Source organism: Thunnus albacares, chromosome 3 (assembly GCF_914725855.1).
Source record: "Thunnus albacares chromosome 3, fThuAlb1.1, whole genome shotgun sequence".
Taxonomy (NCBI): domain Eukaryota; kingdom Metazoa; phylum Chordata; class Actinopteri; order Scombriformes; family Scombridae; genus Thunnus; species Thunnus albacares.
Window position 1 is genome coordinate 33923908 of NC_058108.1, and position 27237 is coordinate 33951144.

General features: G+C 41.6%; 2 protein-coding genes and 1 long non-coding RNA gene across 5 annotated transcripts in view; 1 reads left to right on the top strand and 2 right to left on the bottom strand.

Annotated features, from left to right (window-relative positions):
- zbtb45 (zinc finger and BTB domain containing 45) lies at positions 1–11174 on the bottom strand. Its single transcript, XM_044340373.1, has 6 exons — positions 11086–11174; positions 8319–9662; positions 7798–7932; positions 4102–4242; positions 2050–2323; positions 1–966 (listed from the first exon to the last, which is right to left on the bottom strand). The coding sequence occupies exons 2-6, from the start codon at positions 9372–9374 to the stop codon at positions 560–562; spliced, it is 2013 nt and encodes a 670-aa protein (XP_044196308.1). The 5' UTR covers positions 9375–9662; positions 11086–11174; the 3' UTR covers positions 1–559.
- LOC122973483 lies at positions 9688–24686 on the top strand. 2 transcript variants are annotated; one of them, XR_006400035.1, is made up of 5 exons: positions 9688–10480; positions 11842–11947; positions 16214–16376; positions 17292–17402; positions 24602–24686. It is a non-coding gene; the product is annotated as an uncharacterized LOC122973483 (long non-coding RNA). The 2 variants fall into 2 exon arrangements; XR_006400030.1 differs by lacking the exon at positions 9688–10480 and adding an exon at positions 11083–11171.
- LOC122972885 (hexokinase-1-like) overlaps positions 13678–27237 on the bottom strand; it is a 24444-nt gene continuing 10884 nt past the window's right edge. Inside the window, exons 4-19 of one of the 2 annotated variants that reach the window (XM_044340285.1) lie at positions 25833–25952; positions 25328–25423; positions 25128–25227; positions 24600–24783; positions 23717–23872; positions 23291–23524; positions 22440–22744; positions 21273–21421; positions 20796–20915; positions 19792–19887; positions 18725–18736; positions 17869–17968; positions 17552–17735; positions 17275–17430; positions 16040–16273; positions 13678–14574 (exon numbers count right to left, since the gene is read on the bottom strand). In XM_044340285.1, the coding sequence (XP_044196220.1) occupies positions 14424–14574; positions 16040–16273; positions 17275–17430; positions 17552–17735; positions 17869–17968; positions 18725–18736; positions 19792–19887; positions 20796–20915; positions 21273–21421; positions 22440–22744; positions 23291–23524; positions 23717–23872; positions 24600–24783; positions 25128–25227; positions 25328–25423; positions 25833–25952 (2397 nt within the window). In that variant the 3' untranslated portion in view covers positions 13678–14423. The remainder of the gene's footprint in view (positions 14575–16039; positions 16274–17274; positions 17431–17551; positions 17736–17868; positions 17969–18724; positions 18737–19791; positions 19888–20795; positions 20916–21272; positions 21422–22439; positions 22745–23290; positions 23525–23716; positions 23873–24599; positions 24784–25127; positions 25228–25327; positions 25424–25832; positions 25953–27237) is intronic. The other variant, XM_044340290.1, reaches the window with a different exon arrangement.

Here is a 27237-nt window from a genome sequence, read left to right on the forward strand (position 1 = left end):
CTCCACCTAGACACCCTTCAATTCCCCACTCCCAAACCCGCTCTGTATTCCTAACCTCTTTGGTGACTCTCTGGTGTCTTTGAAACAGGGTTCCTACACATGGTCCATTTCAAAATTCAAGATTTTTTTTTTTCCTCAAGAAAATTAACTTTTTGGCTGTTTTCTGAATGGCTGTTCAAACACTGTGTATGATTGTTAGCGATGTTCTACAGCTTATGATTAGTCCTCACAGCAGCAAATGTAACAACACAGGACAACTACTGCATATAAGATGGGTTATTGGGGAGGGAACAATATATTTTTACAAACGTATCCAGGACTTTTGTGCAATTCCAAAAAAAACCTTCTAAATTTACATAATTCTTCAACTTCAAAAAGGCCTTCCAGACCTGTGTAGGAACCCCGATTGAAAGTGACGCTAAGCTAAAACAAGGGGAACCTGTAAGTGCTGTTCCCACCTGAACAAAGGATCAACAAGGCTGTTAGGACCAAATAAGTGTTGGTTCAAGGAATGGGCTAACTCACCTCCCCCTCTCCCCCGTTCCCTCCCCTTCTCTCTCTAGGTGGAGGAAGCTCCGTGGCTGGGCATGTTGGCCATGCTGCCGACCATGCCAGCCGCGCCAGCCATACCTGAGGGCCCTCCCAGAGCTGGAGGGCTGTGCTTGGTAGGTGAGGTCATGTCGGCGCCACGCCCCTGGCCTTGGGGTGCGTGGTGAGCGTGCTGCAGGGCGTGGCGCTCCAGCAAGGTGCGGTGGGTGAAGGCCCTGTGGCACACATTGCACTGGAAGGTGCGCTCGGCACGGTGGGTGCGCATGTGCACGTTGAGCGAGCTTTTCTGGGTGAAACGCTTGCCGCACATGGAGCACTGGAAGGCCCTGACGCCAGTGTGCACCACCATGTGTTTGAGGAGGTAGTCACGCAGGGAGAAGGAGCGCCAGCAGATGGAGCACTGGTGAGGTTTCTGACCTGGAGGGCCAGACCGGTCACACAGACACACACAGACAGACAAAGAGCAACAGAATCAGTGCTTCTGAATCCTTTTCCAGTATAATCAGAGTGGTTTAGGTTTAATGAGGCAAGCAATGTCTGCTGTTAATAGTGATCAACATTTCCATTCAATTAAAAATCTAAGCAGGGCAGAAATGCATCTTCTGAAACAGCATTGAGACCATCACAGGATACTAAAACATTCAAATCTAGCAGCACTCAACTCCTCACTGACTCAGCAATCAAATGAAAAGTGTAAAAAGAAGTGTTGCAGTTTTTTAGGCAGGTATATTCAAAACATGAATCTCTACACTATCAACACTGAATGACAGCAGCTGGTTGATGTCTCATAGTTAAAAATATTCCAACAACACCATGAAATGTGTCACGATCTACTCAAGAAGCTTAAAGTTCAACAACACTGACACATTAAAGCTGATGTGTTGTTGGCAGCTGTTGTCCACTGGGCTCCAGGGTCTGTTGTTTTAATCTGTTTTAATTAAATTAAGCATATGTAAATTGTGATTGAAGAAAAATAATATGAGTGTCTTTAAACTCCACAATCAATTTCTAGCCACTAGGAGGCGGCAGAACTCCACAACACCCTGATGGACACATAGCTCTGACACATTATCACTTTATGACATGACAGCAAAGAGCTTTGCTATAGACACATCCAGTAGACGCAGTGCAACAGTATTTGGAGTCATGTCTTTGCCTACTGATGAATTTATGTGCAATATTCACTTTGCTTTTAGCTCCGGTTTGGTCTCCACCGACTCCTGAGAAGAATTTAGCTATTTAGCAGCTAAATGTTCCACTTTCTTCACCACCTAGTAGATAACTTTATCTGTCTACTGTTTCTACCTTCTTACTATCTCCTTCTCAGAGCATTTTCACTAAAAACAGATGCCTGCTGCTGGAAACAAAGAGAGCGTTGAGACTGAACCATACAGTAAATGTGGGTTTATCCCAAAAGCCTACAGACGCCGTAGGGTTATATATAATTAGAGGAGCACTAAGTGAAGAAATGATAGATGATAGAAGAAAGCTGTGTCTCACCGGAGTGGATGAACATGTGCTTGCTGTAGTTCTTCCTGGAACGTAAAGATTTGCCACAGTGCGTGCAGTCAAACGAGGTCTCGGATCCCTGGGAGGAAGGGGAGGGGCCTGCAGAGCAGGATGAGGTGGAGGGAGGCGGGGCCGGGGTCATCGGTGCCGGGGGCGGAGCCTGCTGACTGGGCTCAGTCCCCGCCATGCTGTCAATCCCACCCATGGGCCCGCCCACGTAGAACGGAGCTGGCTGCGACTGGCTCACTGGGTACTGGAAAAGAAGCTGAGGAGGGAAACGACATCGACCGTCAGCTTCGGATTAATAATCTGGACATTATTAGAATAAAAAAGCGCCTGACGTTTGGTTCTTGTATTCTATTCTTATGTGCAGTATGTGTTTAAATGAGAACGGTGGTGTTTTTGTGCCGTGTGGTTTTGTTTTGTTCATGTGTCGTTGGGGAAAAGTGCTTCATAATTAATTCTGATGCAGAATTAGTTGACATTTTCAAGTAGGTATGCACACTGTCTTTTTTGCTGTGTATTACTGCTAATATTCACTGCACTGTTATGTACAGTTTATTTCTACTAGTTTTTAAATGTCTCCTTTATGTGTCATATCTTTTATATCTCTTTTTTCATGTTTACAGTATTTTTTAATCTGTATTTTTCATCTCTCGTGAAGCATTAATGTGTATGAAACATGCAATATATATATATATATATATATATATATAATTAGCATTTTAATCAACTTATCTATGGCACAAAGTAAATTATAAATCACTTTTAAGTTTAATTTCTATTTTATTGAAGTTCAAAGTTGACAAATCAAATTAATTTGCAGTTGTGGAGTTACCTTTCCACATGGTTTTTTATCATCTACTCAACAAAACTTCAAATGCAAATGCAGGTCCTTATTTGCATTTTCACTTTCAAAGTCAACCTGTCAATCAAAATGTGTAGGAAGTGCCTTGAAAAGAGCAGTTCATCACACTAACACTGAAGCCTTTGTTTGGTGTTCTGTGTTATCTTTGTTTCATTATGCTAAGTTGAGTGTTTTTTTTTTTTTTTGTTGCATTGCCTTAAACTCTTTCTGCCAATCACCTCATCATCAAACCAGCAGGAAGAACCAGACGTCTATGCTAAAAAAGAATCGTCTTTTAGAAAGCTTTCAGCGACAGATTTGATTGCCATATCCGTGTCTTTTTTAGATGCAGTGAATCTAACAGGTCCTGCAGGAAAACCATTCATATAATTCATTCATTCATTCACTTGTGGGCAGCGTCAACTTCCTTGTTGAAGGTACAGGAGTATCTTTGAAAACTGTAGTTAACTTGAAGCTACATTTAAGCACATTATGGCTGCAGCTAACAATTATTTTTTGGGGGGTTAACTGATTCCCTCTTATACATATAAAATGTCAGGAAACTGTGAAAAATGTCCATCACAAGTTATGTTACACAAGTTCCTGGTGATAAAATCAGACATCTTTATATAGGCTATGTTATGCACGGCTGTAATAAACAGAGTAGAAGAAGTAGAGGTTGCAAACTGGACACAAAACTGGTCACCGGTCAGAAAAATGGACAAAGGGCTTCATGAATTTGTTTCAATTAGTTAAGTTGTAATTGTTCTTTCATGTCAGTTAGTATTAGTTGCAGCCATGTTTTCACGCTTTATGGGAATATCCGGGAAGATGCCGAAAGCGGAAACAGCTGATCAGTCATGCGAGTTAAATGTTCCCTACGTCTTAGAACTTATTTGATAAAGGTGTTTCCATCTCCCATTCTGCGCATTAACTCTTTCTCCTCCGGAACCACCTCGAGCGAGCGTAAAAACTTGTTTTTGCAAAATTGGGGAAGTTTATTCAAATTTTACTGTTTCCATCGACCTTTTAAAATGCGTTACTTCAAAATGCAGCTGGTGTCAACAATATGTTTGTTTTCCAGCTCCGACAATCACTTTTAACTCTCACAGTTTGCTGCAAAATTTGGTTCTAACTGCATTGCAGATCATGAGTGGTCAGTGAGTGTGACATGATAAGGATGTGGGAGCACTGACCTGGTTGTTGATGGACTGTGTGGTTGGGGGCGGAGTCATAGGCTTGTTGACCCGTCCTCTGGGGTTAAAAGCCATGGCCTGAGGAGGCTCGCTCTGGGGCCAGAAACTCTCTGAAAACACCCCTTGCTCATCATAGAAATCCTGAAAGACACACACACACACACACACACAGTCATAATTAAAGATCCAGACGGACATACATACACATACACATACACACGGCTTTGATGGTACTCCTGTTTTGGCTTTAGTTCAGGTCTCAAGTTCAGAGACGTATATGAAGACCCTACTTGACATGCACCTCCATACAGGTGTTAGATCCTTCGTCTGTGCTCTGACTCCTCCTGTGAGTGCACCTAACACATGTCAAACACAGGAGCTGAAGTTTTTCGTGCTGCTGTAATAAAATCTCCCTCCATGTACAGACATAGACTGACCGAATCCCTCATTATTTACATTTACAACCTAGAAGATTGTTGGAAAGATCAACTCGCACGGTGCCGTCTGACCACTCAAGCTATATTACTGTCAGCAGTAGCAGCGCAATCGAAAGCAGGGTTTTGATGTATGGCTGGGGAGATAATAAAGCCTCTTTCTATGGTGAAAGCTCAACGTACTACTACATCACATGCAAACATAAGCAAATGAAGAAAACACATGCAGCATTTAGAAAAAAAAAATGCTGAAAAGTGGGAAAACAATCAAATACACAAAAGCACTGCAGAAGCAGAAAAAAAACACAAATATAGAAACAATGCAAGTTGCAGCAGAACACAGCAGAAGTGATGATAATGGTTGTATTTTAGGAGGCAATAATTATGTGAAAAGAAAATATATGGGCCTATTATTTAAAAACTTTGCTGATTCATATTTTCCTTTGTCTATTAGGCCTTTATTGATAGGCTTACTGCCCCCACCCTGAACTCTCTCTTTATCTCTCTCTCTCTCTCTCTCACAGTGCCACAGACACACACAGGCTACATACAGCCTATACATGTACTGTCTGTGGTAGACCTTCATTCTAAAAATGCATTCAGAATCAAAAGCCTGATTCTGCCGCTTTGGCATCCACCCTTGATCGATGATAGCGGGCGCTGGTAACGGGCGAATTCGATTTAAAGTGCAACTTGCACCAGCCGTTCGATAGCCAACCTTCAACACACTAAATCTTTAAACATCCGCCCTCTGATGAAACACAGCCAACCGACACAGTGAGACCGACAACACAAAGCAGAGAGCCGCTTCAAAGTATTTTACTAGACGGACACGATCGCAGCGCTGAGATCCAGCGTCAGAATCACTGTGGCGACGTGCTGGTTTGACAGTCTTTAAACCTCTTCATACTGGGAGATTAGAGCAGCAACACTAGAGCTTTCAGTAAAGCAAAGAGAGACAGACAGACAGAGATTGCTTTGATATTAAGACTGGGCTTACATTGTGTTTTTTTTCTGATCACAGATATTCACTTTTATGGAACAGACCACAGATCTCAATAAACGACTTAGGCAGGTGGAGCTGGAAGACCTGATGTCACCAACATGGCAGGTCATGGAAGGACTTTAATGACGTCCATAGTGACGGACACAGTTGAAGGCTTCCATTGGCTGCTTTGGCGGTAGCCTCAAGAACTAAGCTAAACTTATTGATGTACTGTAAGGCTGCGCTGAGACCGACATTATGCCACTTTCATGTAATGTCCGATGGATGGGAAGGGTTGGAAAGATTCCCATGTTAAGGACTTCACGTCATCTGACAACTCCAGAAGGTTGTATGATAACTCAGTTGGTTGTATGAGGGTTTAAACTACTGTGCATTGACAAAAATCCATAAAATGTTGGTTTAATTAGATGAAATGACAGCCTTTGGCTGACGTTAGGCGTCCATGTTTACTTGGTTTTCAGGCACTTTGGTAAAGTGCCAAGTTGGATATATCTGAGCTTTCAGAAAAATCCCAGTTTCCCAGTTGTAATTATGACTTGGATGTTGATGTGAATGATATTTATAAGTCAGAAACTCGTAATTACACTAAGTCCGATATGACATAAACGTGGCCCGGTCATTCAGTTGCAATTCAGAGGCAAAAAAAACACACAGAGGGTCGTCTGGGAAAAAAAGTCGAACCTGGCTCAACTTTTGCCAGACTTTTCCAATTCCTTTCTCTGCTGCTGTCAACTGTCATTTCAGTGTCCAATCAATGCGACCAACCTCCAGCTCTCCACCTTCATTTTCATAAGAACTCGTCTAACAGGTCCTTCCGGTGAGCTCATCAGGAATCCTGCTCCAGAACACTTCAGCTAGGCTGTTCTTCACTCCTTCACCACCACCAGTGTGTGGACTCCTTTGGGAGGGGGGGGGGGGTATTCCTGTTTGCCTCATAACCCCATAAAATGATGACAATGTGGTCTAATCACCAAAGAGTCCTCATACATCTCTCCTATTGTTCAGATTGAGCTCACTACAGTATATATCATATAAAATCATTCAATTAGTCTCTCCTGATTAAACTGTCCAATCTGATCATATTACGATTGCAGTTACACCTTCAATCACACCTTGGATTAACATGTACCCAGATAACATATCCTATGGAGTAATACGAACAGATGTATTAAAGAGATAATAACCTCACCAGCTAACAATTATCCATTGTCTCACACTATATTTCATCGTATCGCCAGTCCAAAATGATTTTTTGAATAAAACAAATAATGTCTGGTCACTCATCACAGTGATAATTAGTCTGGTAATCACTCCTGTCAGACGTCACCAGGTTTAGAAAGCACACAGTTTTATCAACTAAGTTTGCATATATAGGGACATGCTGTGCTACTGCCAAGACTCATATTAAAGATATACACTGTATTGTATGTTGTATATTTTTAAAAAAAAATCTAAACAAGTAAGAGAATCCAATCTGGAGAGTGAAAAGATTAAAATATTAGTAAAAAAGGCACAAAATTAATCGAAAAATCATCCGACGTTCCACTTTTGCCATAACCGTGTTACACATCTAACATTTAACAACGTACAACACTGGTCAAAAGAAGTTGACTTTCATATAGTCTGTGCTGAGACGTGTAAGTAAGAAACAGTTTCTCAACATGTCATTTGAAATAAAAAGCAAAACTGCTCAAAAACAGCAAAATTGATTATTCCAAGAAGTGTTAGGGTAAATTGATGATCACACGCTTCACTTTGCATGAAAAACATAATGTTTTAACCTCCTACATAGAGCGTTTTTTTCCATTTCTAATGATGACTTCCTATGCACCACTTTTGAGAAAACTGACAGCCAAGGCTGAATCCTTTTGACTGTGTGGCAGATGTTCCTTGTGTAGTCTGCAGGGTACAGCAGGCTGCGGCATAAATCCGCTCCACCATGTTTTTATCTCCACTTACTTCAGGAGTTGTGACAGAAATGCTGAGCATAAATTCATAGAGGAAAAAAAAAAGATAATTCTCAAAGTTTTGCTCTAAAGCAGAATGAGCTGTTTTCCACTAAGTTATTACCTTGATATCAAGGCTGAACATTTCTAATCTGAAAGACCTTTTGTACTTTCAGTTTTGTCTTCCTGCAAGCAGTGGTTGATGAATTATTACAATGATAAAAGGGAGATCTTTACATCTCTTCATCATCTCTTATTTTGCATTTTCATTGGCTCCAATGACTGCAGCTCACCTCTCAGTTAAACCCACCTGTCCAAATCCTGCCATGGATTCCTGGGAGCCCTCCTGCTCTCCATCTCTTCTCCCGTCTTCCAAGGCGTAGACAGTCCCATCTGTGTCCTGGACCCCTTCATCTTTCACCACCACTCCCTCTCCTCCCAGCACCTACAGCAGAGGGAAAGAAGGTTCAGTTTTTAAGGAGTATAGCAATTATGCTTTTAACAGTCAAGCAGAGCAGCGGCAGGTGCTAAAAGGCAGCAGATAGAGTCTATAAGAAGAACAGAGCAGCGACAGCCCTTTTAAGCAGGTGCTGATAAGTTTAATGACCTACAGTAAATATGCAGAAGTCCATAGAATGTCAACAAGGCAATTATTGATGAAGTTAAGACGAGAGCTTCTCTTCAATTGTGCAAAGTGCAGAAACATCTCAGCAATATACGCCAATGCAGTGTGAGAAGAGGGAAAAGCAGAAAAAGAAAGGAAAGCAAACCGTTGCAGCTCTGCATGCCTGAAAGCTGTAACCATGGCAACCCTTCCCCTTATCCCCCTACCTGGAGTCTTAGCGGCTGTCTCTGCTTGCGGCTGTGGCCCGCCCCCCTGTCTCGGTCTCCATCTCTTCCCCGCTCTCTGCCGTCCAAGTCCTCCTCCTCGCTGTACCTGTCCATCCCCACCAGGTCATCAGAGAGGTCAGTTGTGTTGCCGCGGAGGCTGTCCCTGCCAATGCTGTCCACACTGCCCACACCGGAGCTGCAGCCCGCTGAGAGGTTCCCTGTGCTACTAGTGCTGGCTCCGTTGGCCGTATGCCCCAACAGGTCTCGGAGCTTGTACCTGACGTCCTGAGTACAGCTGGAGCTCTGCTTCATGAGGATTGTGCCGGCCCCAGAGCCGAGCCCATCACCGCCGCACATGGAGCCGGGGCCCATGTCGCCCAGCACCATCAGACTCACGGTGTTGGCTTGCTCCATTGGGCTGCTCTCACTGACGCTAACGCTGGCCCCCAACCCCCCACCCATGTTACTGGCTCCACAGTCAGCCATGAAGTTAGAGAAGTTTGGGTAACCCCCACCCCCACTTGCACCACCAGAACAGCTCGCACTGCCACCGCTCTCCCTCCCTTTCCCTCCGCCGCGCTCTTCTTGTTTAGGGAGAACCCCTCCGAGCATCCCTCCTCCCGCTGCTGCTGCCGCTGCCGCTGCCGCAGCTGCACTCGCCGCCCCCGCTGCCGCCTTCCTCTGAGAGATGATCTGGGTGCACTCGTCAATGACCGTCTTGATCTGCAGGATGCTGGCGGCGGTGAGGATGCAGAGGGCCTGTGATTGAAGCACCACCAGTGAGCCACTGTACATGAAATCCACGAGCTGCTTCACGGTTTCGGCGGGCACCAGCGGCGGCACAGAGATTTCAGAGTGACCCAGTAACAGCTTGTCCTGAAAGAAGGGGCTGCCGGCCGCCAGCACGCAGGCGTGGGCGCGCAGTGAGGCGTCATGTATCCGCACGGTCACGTCGCAGAAGAGGCCCTCACGCCGCTGCGTGCGCAGGGCTTCCAGAACCGACTGGCTGGAGTTGTGAAGGTGGATGTAGTGCACGGTCTCTGTGCCGGACGCCATGGCGGGAGGCGGTGAGTCGCTGGGGACGGGGTGGGAGTGGGGGTGGGGGAGGGGGGGTAGGTGTCTGGGGTTTTGCGTCAGCTTGAGGGATAAGGAGGACAGGGAGGGAAACGGGTACAGTGCATGGGCCACGGTGGGGCCGTGTCCCCTCAAACAGTCATGAGTCTGATGGAAGCTGAAACTGCTGCTCTGCTGTAGTTCAAGTGTTTGAGGAGCTGCCTTTGTTCTCCTGAGAGGGATGGACGTCAAGAGGTCGTCTCCACCGGCTTCACTGACTCTGTTAAAAGTCTGTTGAAATAAATCATAATTAAAGTGATTAAACATGAAATGCAGTTGTATTAAATGTTTACATTAGTGCTGAAGGCTTACTTAATAAAACTATGAGTCAATCAACAGGAAATTCAAAATCTAAAATGCTGATGATTGATCCTTTAAGTTGTTTATCAAAAATGTCAAACATTCCCTGGTTCCAGTTTCTCAGATATGAAGATTTTCTGTTTTGTATCGCTGTAAACTGAATATCTTTGACTGTTGGTCAGACGGAAAAAGACTTCTGGAAACTGCAGGCATTTCAAACTATTTTCTGCAAAACTGAAAGGATTAGTCGATCAACAGAAAAGAACTGGCAACAATTCTGATAATCAATCAATCCTTTATGTCATTTTGTTGGGTCCATCTTTCCTAATCTGACGCTTTCCTTCTTTTCTCTGGTTTGTAATGGATATTTTCCACATTCATGCTTTGGACTTCTTGGTCAGACAAAACAAGACATTAGAAGACGTCACCTCGGAATCTGAACAATTGTGACGGGCATTTTCACTATTTTCTCGTACTTAACAGACAAACAGTTCATCGTTCACTCAAATAAATAACAAACAGATTAATCAATAATCGAAAATATTCACTAAATGCTGCCCTTGTTTACATTTTTACACTGATTTGTTACATTTTCAAGCCAAATAACGAAGCTTTAGCTGAAGGTGACTGACAGCTCAGCAACTGCTGACGTTAATTAAACATCAAATGAATCGCGCGCATCATCTGGAACACCTGTTTTGGACAAATGACAGCAGCACGTGCCCTGCGCGAGTCCGGCAGCTCCTCAGGTCCGTTTATTTGCACAGTAGGTGGCCGGTAACGCAACACCAAAGATAATATGACTGTTAGTTGTGCTAAACAGACGCACGGAGAGTGAGGTAATAGACGCTGAAAAATCAAAACACCTCGTTAACTAAAAATGTATCTTTAACTGTCAGTTACAGTAAACAGGTTAACTACTGACCAGCCGTTTAGCTCCAGCAACAAGCAGGTTAACGGTAACAAGCTAACGTTAGCTAGCGTTAGCTGTTGACATTAGCCACTCAACTCCCGTTCGGGAAATCTGCACGAAATGCACAGATTCATACATGCAGACTAAGCATCGCCATCGATTAAAAAACAAACGTCAATTGTTTAACATCCGATGGCAACTGGCGACGTGCCTCACGTAACACAAAAGCAGCTTTTGGAGCTCGCCCCCACGCTCCAATACAATGCTAACCTAGCTAGATTACGAGCTAGCTGGGTGCAAATTTCCAAAGACACAACTAGTAAAGTTAGCTTGCCAGCTAACGGGCTACCACCCTTTTCCACACAGAGCGTGTTATAACGTTACACCGAAGTAGTTTACAGCTATAGCGTCTTTGCTTGTTGTTTAATCGTGACTACATACCTGCAATGTGCAGTGACAGTTCGGCGCTTGTTAGTTTCGGGCAGATGGATGCAGCAGGAAGCCCTCAGTATAACGCACCCAACCTGGTGAGAGCTGGAAACAAACACATGCACACAAACACACACAGACAGACTCACACACATACACACACACACACACATATACAGACACCAGGCACATACAGGGATGTAGAGTTCCTCCTGCTTTAAAAAATAAATAAATAAATAAATCCACAAATGTTCATATGCCTGCAGTACTTCTCACAAATTATTGCACACAAGCTCACACCCTTCAAAAAAAAGTAGAACAAATACCTGCACACAAGCCTATATAAAACACACAGCAGGGTCATTAGACATGAATGCATCCAAATGCATGCAAACACATCTGAGCACACCCACACACACACTTGAGGAAACAGACTACCAAAAAAAAAAAAAAAAAAGATGACACAGACGAACACAAAGACTATTGTTTAAACTCTAATCTATACATTTGATTAAAATGTGTATGTTCCTCATGTCATGGAGAAGTTGGGCATTGTCAGCATCATAAAAGAGGTAAAATACATGAAAAACACTGTATAAAGGACAAAGACACATCTTCATTATAACGCATTATGACATTTATCATGACAGATTTACATGTTAGCAGAAGTTGACAGGTATTTAAATGTGCAGCTCACTCACAGGGTGTATGCATGTGTATCTAAAGGCCAAAAGAGCGTTTACTTTAATTATCCTCTGTGTGCTGTAGCCTTGTTCCGGGTGCATAAACTTCAGTTACAGTGGCAGCAGGTCTGGTGACCTGAGCACAGCCAGATTCCTGGATCAGCTTGTACTCTCAAGGATGAAGGCTTGAAGTGAGTATGACGTAGTACTGCACAGACAAAGGACAGTTGACGTAAATAAGTAAAAGTAAATAAGTAAATGTTTAAGTAAAGTAGTGACATTGGATTAGAGTAAGATTTACAGCCCCTTTCCAAGATGATGAGTGATGAGTTGCCATAAAAACACCGTGATGGCCATTTTTCACTATTCTCTGATAATTTAAAGATTAAACCAGTAAATAATCAATCATCAAATTAAAGGAACAATATATTTCCTTCCTTAAATATTTCTCTCCACGTCGCACAGTACACGGTGTACAGGAGGACAGAACAAATTTGCTTTGTAGCAGATGAACGATAATGTTACAGCCGTATTAGGCAATTTTGCATGACGTCAGCAAACGGCACCAAGACTAACTCTTTGAATTTGCACTATTCAAAAGCAGAGAAATTATGCAAATGAGCATTATAAATTGTCTCCCAGCACAACACCTGAGGCTGCTGAAGCGTGACAAAACCCAGGGCTGAAAAAATTCTGCTTCTGCAGGCGACGACTCTGTTGTTAAGTTGTCATTAAGCTTATTTCTAAATCATATATTTTTTTCCTGATTTGCATATTAACCAAAAGCAGCATAGGTCATATTGTCAAGTTATTAGATGAATATAATTTCATATCAAGACCACCTGTACACACTAATGCAATCCAATACAACAGCTCTGCCATAAATTTGACTTTTATGAAGCTTATACATTTTCAGCTTTTGTTGACATTGTCAGAAATGTGATAATTCTACTTTATGTTTATTATTGAGGTCGTAGTGGGTGGTTGTGGTGTTCCTACTATTTAGTCCATCCCATTAACATACATGAAGGGGGCAAAACATAAGAAACCCTTTACAACATAATGATAAAATCAGTATAAGCTGATTTGGATTGCATTAGATTTCACAGGTGTTCCTAATAAAGTGCTTTCTGAGTGTATATGTATTCGAAAATGTTGCTATTTATTAAAGGACAATAACCCTTCATGGTTTCCCTTTAAAATAAACATTTCTTAAGGAGACAGGCTGTTGAATTCCATTAAAAACCAAAGTAAATAGTTTGTATTAACATTAAAAATGTCTGTCTGAACTACTACTCCACCTTTAAACAAATACAGGCGCTTGCCGTCAGATGTGTAGCCCCGTATCGGTATAAATGCTGAGCCGCAATACACACCCACATATCAACTAAGCTTCATGAGAGAAGCTAATTACTCTCTTCCTTGTATCAGATAACCGGCCCCACGTGTGTCCGCCCCATTATCAGGTTCCCCCGTCTGGTATTAAAAGTTCAGGGATGCCTCTGCTGCTGCTGCTCGATAAATTTTTAAGAAACAGACACCAGGATTTACTCCACAACAAAATATAATTTAATGAATTCACTTTTTCACTGTGTCGATCACAAATCTATAGTGATGTGTAAAAAAAAAAAAAAAAAAAAAAAAAAAAGATCCAGCACTCTCCTCTGTCTTAATGTAAGGCATGCAGTCTCCACAGAGCTTTGGACATTGAAAGCTACAGGTCATTACAGTAGGACACACTCACAAAATACACACAAAAGCGCTCATAGTATCCACTCTTTTCTCGGGGGCCCAATAAACATTTATTCTTTGCACATACAATGAGTAGAAGTGGGATTCATCACAACACCGAAAGTATAGTAGTTCACAAATAGCAACAGGATACGCTATAACACTTCCGCTGGGCCTTTTTTTTTTTTTCTCTACCTTCTCAGCTCTTGAGGAATAAATGGCATGGTGCGCTGCTGGAATACTTTAATATGTGAGTTACATTGACAGTTACACAAAAAAAAAAAAAGGGGGGTTAGTAGCTTAGCACATCGTGTGAGCATGTTGCACATATAATGAGGATGATTTTTAACAGCCGTGACTCTTGCATTCAACCCTTTGCAGCGAGCCCTTTTGGACCTGGTTTTTTTCTGAACCAGCGGAGCTTGTAAAAATGAGTTTCATCATTCGGTGAGAAGGACGTCCTTCATTTAGAAGTTACATGCTGCTGTTGTAACTCTCATATAAAAAGTGCAGACATTATCTTGTGTCTATGGTGCAAAAAATCCTAATGACCTCTGGGATTCAAAGTGGCCTCAGCTATATAAATACAATTATATATTTGCCTCCATATAAAAATAAAATTAGCAATACACAAATATTGCACGCCTAAGGAGTTTCAATTTATCAGATTATTGACAAGCTATTGAGGAAAATGTACAAACATGGAAATAATAAACCTTCTGGTGCAGTATAAATAAATATTTAGATATTCAGTTTTAATTCCCTATGCATGCAGCATGTCTCTCTGGCTGTTGGGGGGGCCAGGTGGGGCAGAGGTGGAGTCACGGCTGCCAAGAAGGGGTGGGGGGGGAGAGATGGAGTCGGGCTGTGCGGTGGGTGAAGGTCACGGCAGAGCAGCAGGTAGTTTCTCCAGGACAGAGTGGTGGGCGGTGCTTCTCAGTGCTGCTGCGCGTCCAGCTCCCTTTGGCGGCAGCCCACGGCGGTGATGAGAGCGGCTCCCTTGCCGCTGCCGTCCTCCGATAGCAGGAAGTTGACTTCACATTTGGGGGCGAGTTCCTTCACCGTCTGCTGGAAGATCCGAGAGAAGCTGTGGGAGGAGGAGAGCGACAGGAAACCGTGGTCAGGAGAAATGCTTGCTAGTGCAAAAAACAAATGCTGTCAGCTGTCAGTCAAGCTTTACAACTAGGATGAACATCCGGGTAGAGCAAGACAGTTAGTGTCTCATGAAGAATTACAAAATTATCTGGATAGCTGAGAAAAAAAACTCTTCTTGGCATCCTGCTGAAATATGTTATGGCGTCTTGTGGTTGCTGAAATACGGCGGCTGCCAAAAAAAAATTCAAAGATTGATGCCACTAAGCACCAAAAAAGAACATTGGAGAAATACACTGCAGGGAAAAAAATGGTCTTTGCACACCTGTGTACAGACTGGTTTGTAGAAGATAAAGAAGAAAAGCTCACTGTCAACACATGTAGACAGTAGCTATGTTTTGGTTAAGCAACCTTTGTCAGGTATGTCACACAGCAAATGACAGAAAACCTTTGTATGTATGTACAGTATATGTTTCCCCACCTTCCCCCTTAAAGTAAAAAAACCTACTATCAGTGGGCAGTAACCACCATTCCAGATAATAAAATGTTTCACAACTGTTTCTCCACCTTCTCCCAGACTCACAAGACTGTTGATTACTTGCTCCCTACGATTGGCTGATTATTCTGTGTGTGTGTGTGTGTGTGTGTGTGTGTGTGTGTGTGTGTGTGTAAATATACCGTACGCAGGCTTGCTATCATTTTTCTGTGTGAAATGTCTGACTAAAGGTGCTCGACCGAAACATAGCTACTGAATAAATAAGTGCTGACAGTGTGTGGGAGCAGAGAAATACAGTGTACAAAAAAAATTGACCGCAATTATGATGACACAGCTCGTCTGTGTGTTCCTGAGTTATGGAGTGTCTCTGTCGACACAGGCTGCCGGAGAGACAATCATATTTGATAGACTTTAGTGCCTACCACTGCTTCTAACATCTTCTGACAAAATATAAGTTATCTGTTGTGATGCATATAACGATTATTTTCCACTTAATCCTTTAGTTTGTAAAATGATTGAAACAGTGAAATTAGATTTCTTATTTTGTCTGACCAACAGTCCGACACCCAAAGATATTTAGGTATTTAACAAGCCCAAACCATCAAATGTTGGGCATTTTTGCATACATTTTCCTTTTTTGCCATCTTTTCACTAGTTATACAATTAAAAACCATAGAAGAAGAGTCACTCTTGAATAGCAGTGTCCTGATATTTTAGCAACTCCCTTTACACAGGCTGACGTGATGTTTCAGTGTGAAAACATGAGCTACAATACTTCAAAAGTGAGTTCCCCTCTACTTGAGTCACATCACTACTCTTCCAAAATGGTTGATACCAGAAAAAAATAAATAATTACAACCTTTACAGCCTGATGAAACTCAATATATACTGTTGTGTTTTAGAATGAATGAACCTCTCTCCACCCCGAACACGCCCTCTATTATGTTCTTATCCCGTGTCTTACTGTGGGTGCAGCTTGTAGAGCGTGCCGTCCACGCCCACGGTGACGTCCAGGTGGTCCAGTCTCCTGTTCTCACGGATCTTGTCCACCACAGCAGCCATCCCGGCTCCGCAGATCTGAGCCGCGCGGCGGGACACCGTACCGCACACCTCCTTGACGATAATACTGTCATCACAGGTGCTGTCGAGCCCCAGCTGCTGCAGGATCCCCCTGACCTGCAGCAGCGCCAGACGATCGCTGTGGAGCGGGAAGAGGGGGGGGGGGGGGGTGAGAGCGTGTCAGAGGTCAGCCAACAGCAGGAGAGTCACCGGATACCTCACAGCTGTTCCCAGAGGCTAAGGTAGGCTTAAACAGTGTATAAACTCAAGTCGTCACATTGCATCCCCCTCCTCCTCCTCCTCAGTCTTAGGTGTTATCCCACTAGATGTTACTTTTCTGTGAGTACTGCTGCTGAAGCATGTGCTTACATTATCCTCTGCTCCTCTTAGCCATTTAAACCAATACATATCCTATATTTTACAGTACAGCCAGCTATGTCTGGTGTTTCAAGTTTTTTAATTAGCTTTTTCCTATCGTGCAGGAAGCCACCAGTTTGCATTAATTTCACTGCAGTATGAAAATCAACCTGCACCTGTTCACTGTTTGATCTACTTAGATAATCCATCGCAGTAAACATCACATCTGCTTTGACAAACACTTGAATACTGTATGGAAGATAACACCTCTTGGGTATTTGTGTAGTCTTCAGTACAGTAGCAGCTGTTGTAATTTAAGTGTTGAAATTTACTGCTATCAGTGTATCCACTTTCCCTAAACCTGCATCAACTATTTTGTTTCACTTAATTTCCTACATTTCCCATAGTACACCTCTCCACCTTGCTTAGAATGTAATATGCAGCTCCATATACCGAAACGAACTGAGCTCTGTATGTGATTGTTGAATGTGGGTACAAGCTGGTGGCTTTTTGTGGCTGAAGTCATAACATAGAACATTTTTCTGTCATTCAGCTTAGTTTTAGTTGCATTAAAATCTACTGAAATTAACTGTTTATCTAATGGAATTATAGATATTTAAGTTACACCACCGAGAGTTGCATGAGATTTTTTTTCGGAGCAGGATGACATCTCAGGGTGAATTTTTGATAAATATGATGGGTTGTAACAGTCACAACGCTACTGTGTCTGATTCTGTAAATAAAACTGATTTTGATGTGGCAAATGTGAAAGTATTGACTCACCTCTCTATCTGCGACAGGAACTTTGTCTCAAAGATGCCCCTGGTCTTCAGCGTCTCTGAGATTTGTCCCCGGAAGAGGAATCCACGCTTGGTCAGATCAATCAAAATCTGCCTGACGATCTCTCCCAGGTACATGCCGCTGCACATCTTCTCATATCTGAGACGTGTAAGAGAGAGATAAACCTTATTTAGCACTAAGATGACAAAACACCCATTGAAGAAATTACAGTTTTCTCAGTAATAACCAGATGATGCTACAAATGATTGCTTTCAAATACCTTTGTTTTCCTTCGTTGAGCGAGTTCTCGTCCACTGCCTGGTCGTACTTCGTCCTGATGTCATCCAGGCATCCGTTGTCTCCGAATGCCCCCCACTCCATATTGACACACATGCGACCCTCGTTTCCGTCCACTATCTCAATGTTCTGCAACTCTTCCATATAACAGGCGTTACTGCCCGTCCCTGAGAGGAGACAATACCACAGCTCAAACATCTCAAGAGGAACCTCAGCGATTACCTTTCTTTAAACTTTTCATAACAAATTAGGGGATTAAATATCTACAAGATGTTTTAAAAGAAGTGATGTCGAACTCACCTGCGATCAGCCCCACCTCACAGGTGGGTTCCTCATATGCGCAGGTCATCATGGTTCCCACTGTGTCATTAACAATGGCAACCACATCCAGCTCAAACTCCTATGAAAATAAATACAAAGAACATTTTATCTCAGGCAGCAATACGACAAACGGACATATTTACACTGTCACTGTTTTATCTCACAATTCAAGAATCATGCGTTGTGTTACAATCCAGTAAATCAATGCACAGAGTAGATTTAGTTTGTTAGAGGTCAATTTGATTGAAATAATCTTATTACCAAACAGTTTAAATCATGTCACTATTTGTTTTTTTAGAAAGGTAACGCTAGATAGTTGTTTCTCTTTCTCTGTAATGATGATTACCCAAACTAAATCCTTACCAAAATTATTATAATACGCAATAATTACTCATGATTCCAGGTTTTCACACATCATTAATGTCCACATTTTTACATCAAACCATTGTCAATAAATTGCTGTGTTGACAGCAGGATTAATATCAGGCCTGGCAACTTTTTCACAACCCCACACTGAGCACAATGTAGTTCACTCACATTCCTACACAGGCTATACAGTAAAATACACAGGCTGTTTCAAAGAGCTGCAAATATCAGGAGCTCTGCCAAACACACAAAATACAGAGTCAAGAGTCATCCTCGTCATCGCCGTAGTAATTCAGAGTTTCAATAAGACCCCACACTGCAGGCACAGATGGGCACACCTCTCCACAACAGTCTGAAATCGGTTTCCCAAGGCGTTATGACATGCTCTTACAACAATAAGCACACACTGCACCAGTCCGGCATTGGTTTTTATATGTCAGTTAATGATTTACAGTCACTTAATACTCACTGGTTCCTCCATCTAAAAGGGTGAAATTGAATGTAAGAACCTCAAAAGTGATGACATATGAATAATTAAAACTTTCTGAGTAGAGAAATGTTGCACAACAATCAATATTGAAATGTGTTTCATTGTAAAGAGCGACTTGCTGGCTCTGCTGTATGTGCTGCTGGTGGATAATAAGTGTTGTCCAGCTGCAGGTTAACAGAGTAGGGGGGCGGTGAAAAGTGTCTTTATGCTGAAACTGCAAAATTGCACTTAAGTCCAAAGGTGTCAGTAGGCCAGGATTAGCACTTAATGTGGTCATGTGATGTGGTTGACAAGTATAATATCCTCGTGTATTTTAGAAGGTGGTCTGTTTTAAGTTAGTATCTCTATATTCTTCTTCTGTGCAGAAAACGTTTTTATTTGTGTACTTTTTCAGAATTAAGCAGCAGTTTTGTACAGTAGGAATATGCAATGGGAAGACAAAACAAATGCTTCATGGCAAAGGCCTTTAGGTCTAAAAATCACAGCAATAACATTGTTGAAGAAGCTGGTTGAACAGCAGTGAGTGACATTTGTAAGGTATTAAAGAGATCTGTCAGTCTGAAGTTTGATATAAGAGAATTTAAACAAGAGATAAGAAACTGAGCAGTCAAATTGAGCCCAAACTGCAGGGGCAGTTGGTCCAAAAACACTTTTTTTTCAATTTTTGTTTGCCATATGACAACAAATGACAAACAAAACCTACATTTTCAAAGATAAACAGCAGTTAGAAGCTGAAACTAAACAAGGGGAATATGGAAGATATTAATAGTATAGATTGTTGACAAATCTTAACCTAATATTATAATTATGCATCATTAATGTAATGTAAAGCTTTGATTTAATTATTTAAAAGTTTAAGTTATTTATCATGACATTCTTACCTTAAAAAATCCGACAAAATATATACTATTTTCACTATTGTCACATGTAGCGTAATGTGTTAAAAGCAACAGACAAGCTAACTATGGTGTACGTGTTATCTGTGTTGCTGGAGTTGTAGTAGCAGCTAATAACGTGACTGCATCGGATGTATTTCCTGTCTGTACCTCTTTCCTCTTGATTGCGTCACGAAGAAGCTCCACCACATCTTCACCCTCACAGTCTGTGGCTTTGAAGCCTTTGGTCCAGGTTACGAGGATTCCCTGAGGATCACATGACAATTTGTAAGACGACATCTAACAAACACTGTGTCTGGATGGAACAACATTTTATAACCGTCTAATGAGTTGGAGCGGCCTTCTTTCTAGATGGGAACCATTGATACCCTGCACATGAAAGAAAAATATAGATGTAGACGTTGGACCTCATGCAAGAACATTTTCGTATTCTTATCCAAAATCTGTCTTTTTTCTGTGAGGTTTGCTCGTACAAAGTCGGATTCACCAAACTCAACTTAACAACCTTAAAATGTATGAAGGTAAATCACTCATTTCAGCCTGATGAATGTCATCTGTTCGTTAGAAGATCTGATCATTAGCATAGCAAACGCTTCTAAAACCATGTTCCTCTCTGTTTGTTGGGAAGTTTCATCCACAAAATGTTACAAGATAGTAGCAAGAGGAATTCACACTGCTGAGATTCAAGTACTGCTGTCTGCGATCATCAAACAAACGTAGCAGTGTCAGTAGTCGTATTAGAAGACCCGAAACGATTAGAGAATATGAATCCAGCTGCCAACAACGTGTCATCAGAGCAGCGTTGTACTGTGACAGAAATAAAGAGGGAATATGTTTGACATGATGTTAGATGCCAAAAAACGTCTTTCCAAAGCAAACGCTCCAGGAGGAGAGAATATTACAGCCTACAGTAGGTAATGTTACAGTCAGCTGCAACACAAGATGATACTGGACAGAGACCTGCAGGAACACCCTGAAGCAACAACTACTGAAATGTGGAAGCTGCTGAGACAAAATATGCAGATAAAAATAAGAGTCATTTTGCTAAGCTCCGCCTTCAGGTGGTAGGAACCCAGGTCTGGTCTTATTTTAGTCAGATAAAAATAAACGTCGAATTTTTGCTATGTTTTTGAGATAATTGCTAGAGAACATACTGCGTCCAGGCTGGTCTGATGGCAGGGGAAGGAGAAGGTGAAACCCAGCGGCAGACGAGCACTTTTCATTCCCATGTAGTCCAGGAAGTCGGAGATGCAGTGCACGATGTGGTCAAAGAGCTGGGAAGAGACATGTTTTTAGTGGGGAGATATGAGAAGGTTTGACATAGCTTTACCATCTATGGTGAGTCAAAAATATCTGTTGGATTGCCGCCAGAGCGATCAAACCATTGTAGGTTTAAAAAGGTTTGGAAGGACAGATCTGCCAAATGTTTGTTTTGACTGTAATACTGATAGATAGAAGTAAATCTATATTAGAAACAGAAAAAGTTCAGGAATAAATCTATTACCAGTCTAGTAATACTAGTACTGTTAGTAAGCTAGTAATACAAGTAAGCAGCATTTCAAGCAAAAGATATTTCTAAATAAGCATAAAATCCTCAAGGACAACAAAGAAACAAAACTGAGGGTTGTTACCTCTTCTCCTGTGCCCTGCATGACTTCTATGGGAATGGCGTAGATTTTGTTATGCATCTCCACTGATCGCCTCTTCCCGCTACGGATCTTTACCAGAAGCACGCGGAAGTTTGTCCCTCCAAGGTCCAGAGCGAGGAAATCTCCATTCTCTGCATTACAAGAGAGGCCTTGTTAGCCAACAGAACTAAATATCTCACTCCTAAATACGTTTTCTACCATTGTATTGATTTTATTTTTTTCCCTGACACTTAAATAATACAATTTAAAAAGCATGGAGGTCTACTTTGACTTAGATTCACAGTGATTCATAATGTCATGATTTCAACTTTTACTGCCATACACAGAGAATCCCTGGAAAAAATGTAAGCTACCAAAATCTTAATGTACTTGTCTGAACATCTTGTTGCATGTGACATTAATCTCTTAACTGCCAATATTAGATAAGTTTAATGTGATAACATTTAACATGGTGATGCCTGCTGATCTTTTTAAAATAAAGTGAAAGAACCTGATTTATGGCTACAAGTTTGGAAAAATGCCATGTAGACAAACTGTTGTCTATTGAAGTACAAACCGGGGAGACTCAACTGAACTTCTCTGTCCATAACAGTGCAGTTCTCCATTAACTACAGCAAAGAAGAGGATTTAGTTTGAGTTGTTTCACCTCTTTGTTGATTTAAAATATTATTGGCTGACCTGGTGATGTGAGCACAAATATACTGTTAGCGTTTCCAAGGTTTCCCCTAATAAAATGGTTGGTGGATGAAAACTCTCTGATGGAAAATTAGCGTCCAAACGTCCAGCTGGAGATTATCAACGTAACTTCATCCTGATGTCTGATAAGTAGGGCTGCTTGCACTTATGTGGTGACTTATTCCTCACACATCCCCGGCCGAGTGTGACTGATTGGGCTATTTGCCTCTACTTCTTCCGATTAATTATTAAAATGCTGCCTTTGTTGTTTGATATAGTGCCTCTCTTGTTTCCCTTAAGGGTTATGTTATATTTATGTTGTATAGACACACAGCTGACATATCAGCTGAAAAACTAAAAAGAATTCATCATTGAAAATAAGTATTATATATAAAATAAATGATGGCTGTAAATAAATTATAAATTATTAGTTAATAATAAATAAATTACAAGAGGAAACAAATTCTTTGTCACCTGATCCATCCGGTGTACTTCGGACAAAGGTGGGCAACATTTTGACTGAGGCTTCCTTGTGGCTGTCCTTCTTGAGGCCTCTTTCGATCTCCACCCTCATCCGTTTCTTCACTTCTAACAGCTGCGCTTTGCTCAGCCGGAACTCCGCCAAAGTCTGCTGGATCTGTCGCGCCTGCTCCGTCAAACGGTACGCCACCGCCGTCACCATGGCCGCGCCTTTGCCGCTCCCGCTCTCAGACAGCAGGAAGCGGACGTCCGAGTCCGGGACCAAGCGACGCACGGTCTTGTGTAGACGGCGGGCATATCTGTTCAGAGAGAAGAAAATATTGTCATGAAAGAGGCCTGATCTGTATAACGATACCCAAAATGTTCTTTATAGGAGATCAGAACACCGAATCCTCTTTAGAAGTGGACGTATAGAAGATACTGTAAAGTATTTGAGATGGTGTTAAATGGTATGAGCCTTTCCTACGATCAAATCACCGCTTGAAAAGAGTATTTTATGAAGAAACTTCAACCCCAAACCAAAAGCAGAGAATGGGATGGAATTTATGTCTGTGTTGTTTTGGGTTTTTTTTAAAGATTATTTTATGGGTGTCTGAAATCTTCCCACAACTAAAAGGAATGTCTGGTGTACATCCTCTATATTCCTCTGAGGATTTTGTTTATAGGCTTTATTTTAACTGGAGTTTGCTTTGCTATCCCCAAGTTCCCTATTCATCATCTCATTCTGGTTTTGATGGTCTTTTTGGGGGAGAAAGTCTAGGCAAACAAGAAGGCAAATTTCCATAAACTTCATCACAACTTTCAGTTTTAAGTATTGCTTGAAGTTACTCTTTGTCAAAACTCACTGAGGGTGCATCTTGTAGAGAGACCCGTCGATACCCACGGTGGTGCGGAGGCGTGCAACTCCTTTGTTTTCCTTTAGGCGAGAGAGGATGCCACCCAGTGTGGAAGCAATTAGATTTGCCGAGCGGAAGGATACAATGGTGCACACATGCTGCACAGCCACACAGTCTTCATCTGAAGGCTCCACCCCGAGCCTCGTCAGGATTTCCATACATTTCTTCAGCCCTTCCTTAGTCCTGAAATCAGAAGTGTTTGCCAGTATTAAAAACCTTATTCATGTCCATGTAAAACAGTCACCCATACCTTTAAAACCTCATCGAATAGTGTAAAATACTAAAGTTTTTGTTTTCATGTTTATAGAAATTCTTTGCAACAATGGTTTTCTGATCAAATGACTACACTACGAGTCACGCCCCCCCCTCACTCACTTTTCAATGGCAGAAACGTGTTTCGTCTCAATCTTCCCTTTCGTAAGGAGCTCAGGGGTTATCCGTCCCTCAAACAGCAGACCTTCTTTGGCCATCTTGACCAGGATGAGTCGCACCAGCTCTCCCATGTACATCCCACTGACCATCTTTTCAAACCTGAGAGCAGAGAGATAATTACAGATGAGGCGTCATGTGTACACACTCAGCATTAGTCATTCCATCATCTTTTCAAAGAGATCTCCAGTAGAATTGACGTGCTTCGGTTGCTTGATAGGATGCGGTTTTGGAAAGCCTATACCCCCTTTTACTATTTCTAGGAGGAACATTATGGCTGCACTTTAGGCCAAAAACTTCAAGAATATGCTCCTGATGCATGCATGACAAACAGGGACAGGATCCCTAGGAAATCAAGTTCACTGCTTTGTTGTAGGAGATAAAATGCCTCTACTGAGGTGGCTACATAATTAAAAACAGGACTGATGCATATCAACTGTACTGTGCACTCACTTACATTTAGGAAAGAGGTTAATTCAGAATATATGTATCACAGAAGCCACATCCTTTAAAAGTTTGGTTTCAGCTCTTTGTTTTGTCCTCCAAAAATGGACGACGCTTATTGAGTGGTGGCTTTTTTAATGTTAAGATTACAGCAGTTGTATGTTTAGCCTTATTTTACGCTGAATGTATCTTTCACCATTTTGAACCAATGTTGGCCAGGGGTGTCTCATAGGTTGGAGAAGTAAAATCAGTTTTTGAAAAGGGCAGTCATTAATCTGTAGCTACAGTATCTCCCAGGATTTTCCAAAAGGGGGCATTTCTCAGAAAGACTGTGCTTGTTTAGTAAAACTCCTGCCTGAATAAATAAAGGTTCAAAATATCTTACAGCTGCTTCCCTGGGTTGATGGAGCCCCTGTCGATCTCGCGGTCGAACTCTGTGCGGATGTCTTCGAGGGAGCCGTCATCCCCGAAGGCACCCCACTCAGTGTTGACACACATCCGGCCCTCGTCTCCTTCCACCACGTCGATGTGACGCAATTCCTCCATGTAGGAGGCATTCGTCCCCGTTCCTGAAAGGATGCAGAGCTGCATGACTCCTGTGGTGCAAGGCCTTTTTTTGCTCTGCAGAGCTCAATATGCAGAGTGCATCATCCTAATGATGCCAAGGTTAGGATTGTAATAACTTTGGCGCCCCCACATGTCAAACTGTGCTCATGGTGCTGAATGGAGCTTTGGATAAATGTGTTGACTGACTATGATTTTTGCCCAAATGACACAACTCTGATGAAAGATTAAGTGCAGTCATTTCCTCCTGCAGTAGATGCTGCAGCAGACCACAGTGAAATTGTATAATCCTCTTTGTTTGTTTGCCCCGCCCAAGATTAATAAAAAAAAATCCAATCTGTGTCTTTACCTATGATGATACCCACTTCACAGCGCTGATCATCAAAACCACAAGTCATCATGGTACCAACGGTGTCATTCACCACCGCCATGATGTCTGCCTCATAGTCCTGAAAAAAATGAGATAATCATGTTAAACTCAAAGAGAAAATCAAAAATAAAAGCCACCAGTCGAACGCTGTTAAGTTTGAACTAAACTTGTAAACTCACCCCTCGTTTCTTGATGGCCTTGTTCAGGAGCTTCACAACATCCATCCCTTCTACTCCACTGGCTTTAAACTTCTTTGTCCATGTCACTAAGACTGCCTATAAAACAAGTGGTTTTATAAGACTGAGCTTTAAATTACAGTTAAGACAGTTTTGGCAACACTGAAGGGTCTGTCCATTGCTATTCCAAACACAGTTTGGTCTCCAAACACATTTAGGAACATTTTGTCCAAAAGATACTGTGACAATAATTACACTGTATTCAAGTTTTCCAACCACCTACTTGTTTTAGAAACGTATTTAGAGGCAGTCTTGACAATTACAGTACACTTAAAGTGTTGAAAGAATTTTATCTGACATGTCTTAAGAGTATATTAAGCATCTAAAATTATGAAAACAACATTTCTGAGCAGGTAAAAATGCCTTGCCATAACTTTTTGGCCATCTTAATGTAATTTCATGTCACATATCTGTTGTAGTCTGAGAAATGAATTGTGGCACAGTTTACCTCATCCAGTTTGGTTTGGGCACAGGGAAAGGAGAAGGTAAATCCTACAGGAAGCTTTTTGTCCTTGATTTTTTGCTTCTCCATAAAGTCACCCAGGCACTCTGCAACATGGTCAAAGAGCTGCAGACAGAAAAGAGACTTTGACGCAAAGGAATAACAAGAAAACATACCAAAACATTTGACCAAATATGACATTTTTTAAAGTTATTATTATAGATTCATGAACTGTTCTCTCATATCACATTACCATTACTGGACATAAGCATAAATGCCAAAAGACTTGGTGGTTCCAACTTCTCAAATGTGAGGATTTTAAGCTTTTATGTGTCATAAAGGATAATAAACTGAATATCTGAATATTTTTTGACTATTGATCAAACAAAACAAGACATTTGAAGATGTCACAGACATTATAACGGGAGTTATTCTGACATTTTATACACGAAATTATTAATCGAGGAAATCAACAGATTATTCGATGAAAATAATCATTAGTTGCAGCCCTAATAAAGTTTGTTAACATACTCTAAACAGTGACAGAGGAACAGTTGATGTTTCAGGCTTTACTCAGTTTTACTTTAAAACCTTTGTGGCCCGTCCTTGTCACAGGTTGTATGTGTTCAACCAAAGAGTGACGTTTCCATTGGTTCTTTTCCCTTATTTTCTATCTTATGGATCATTTCAGATCATTGAGAACAAAGGATAATACTGTATATCGATGGCCGAAGAGCAAAACCTCCTATCTGAAAAATGCACTTTTTTTGAGAAAACTAAAAAAAACCTGTTGTTTCCTTGCAGAATGTTATTTGTTAAGGACACCCAATACATAATACACTGTTTTTGGACTATATTACTATATTATATGTTAACAATACTGTAATAACCATACAAACATACCGTAATATAGTCCAAAAACAGTGTATTATGTAGTTTTCTCAAAAAAGTGCATTTTCCAGATAGGAGGTTTCGCTCTTCGGCCATCGATATATTGTACCAGGTGACAATTTGGTTAACAGTGTTTGTCATATATCAATAATTAACTTGAGTTCTTGAAAAGCTTTCAGACCACTTTTCGAAATAGTTAATATAATTTTAGTAAGTTGACAGCAAACTTAGAAACTTGTTTTACAAATTCCACTCTGACGATGGAAATATTTATTTATAATTTTTATATTTTACCAAAGCACTCTCCAGTAAAACAAACCTCGTTGTTAACAAACCTATTCATATATCACGTTACGTTTTTTTGGCCAGCTGTCCCCCTTGACATTTCATTAAACAGCATCTGTCTGTGCTCTGTCTGAGTAAGTCATGCTCTGAACCAATTTACACAGCCTCAGACAGTCACTCATGTTTTGGTTATCATGTTACTATACGACTGCCAGCTGTTCTCTCCAAGTTCAGC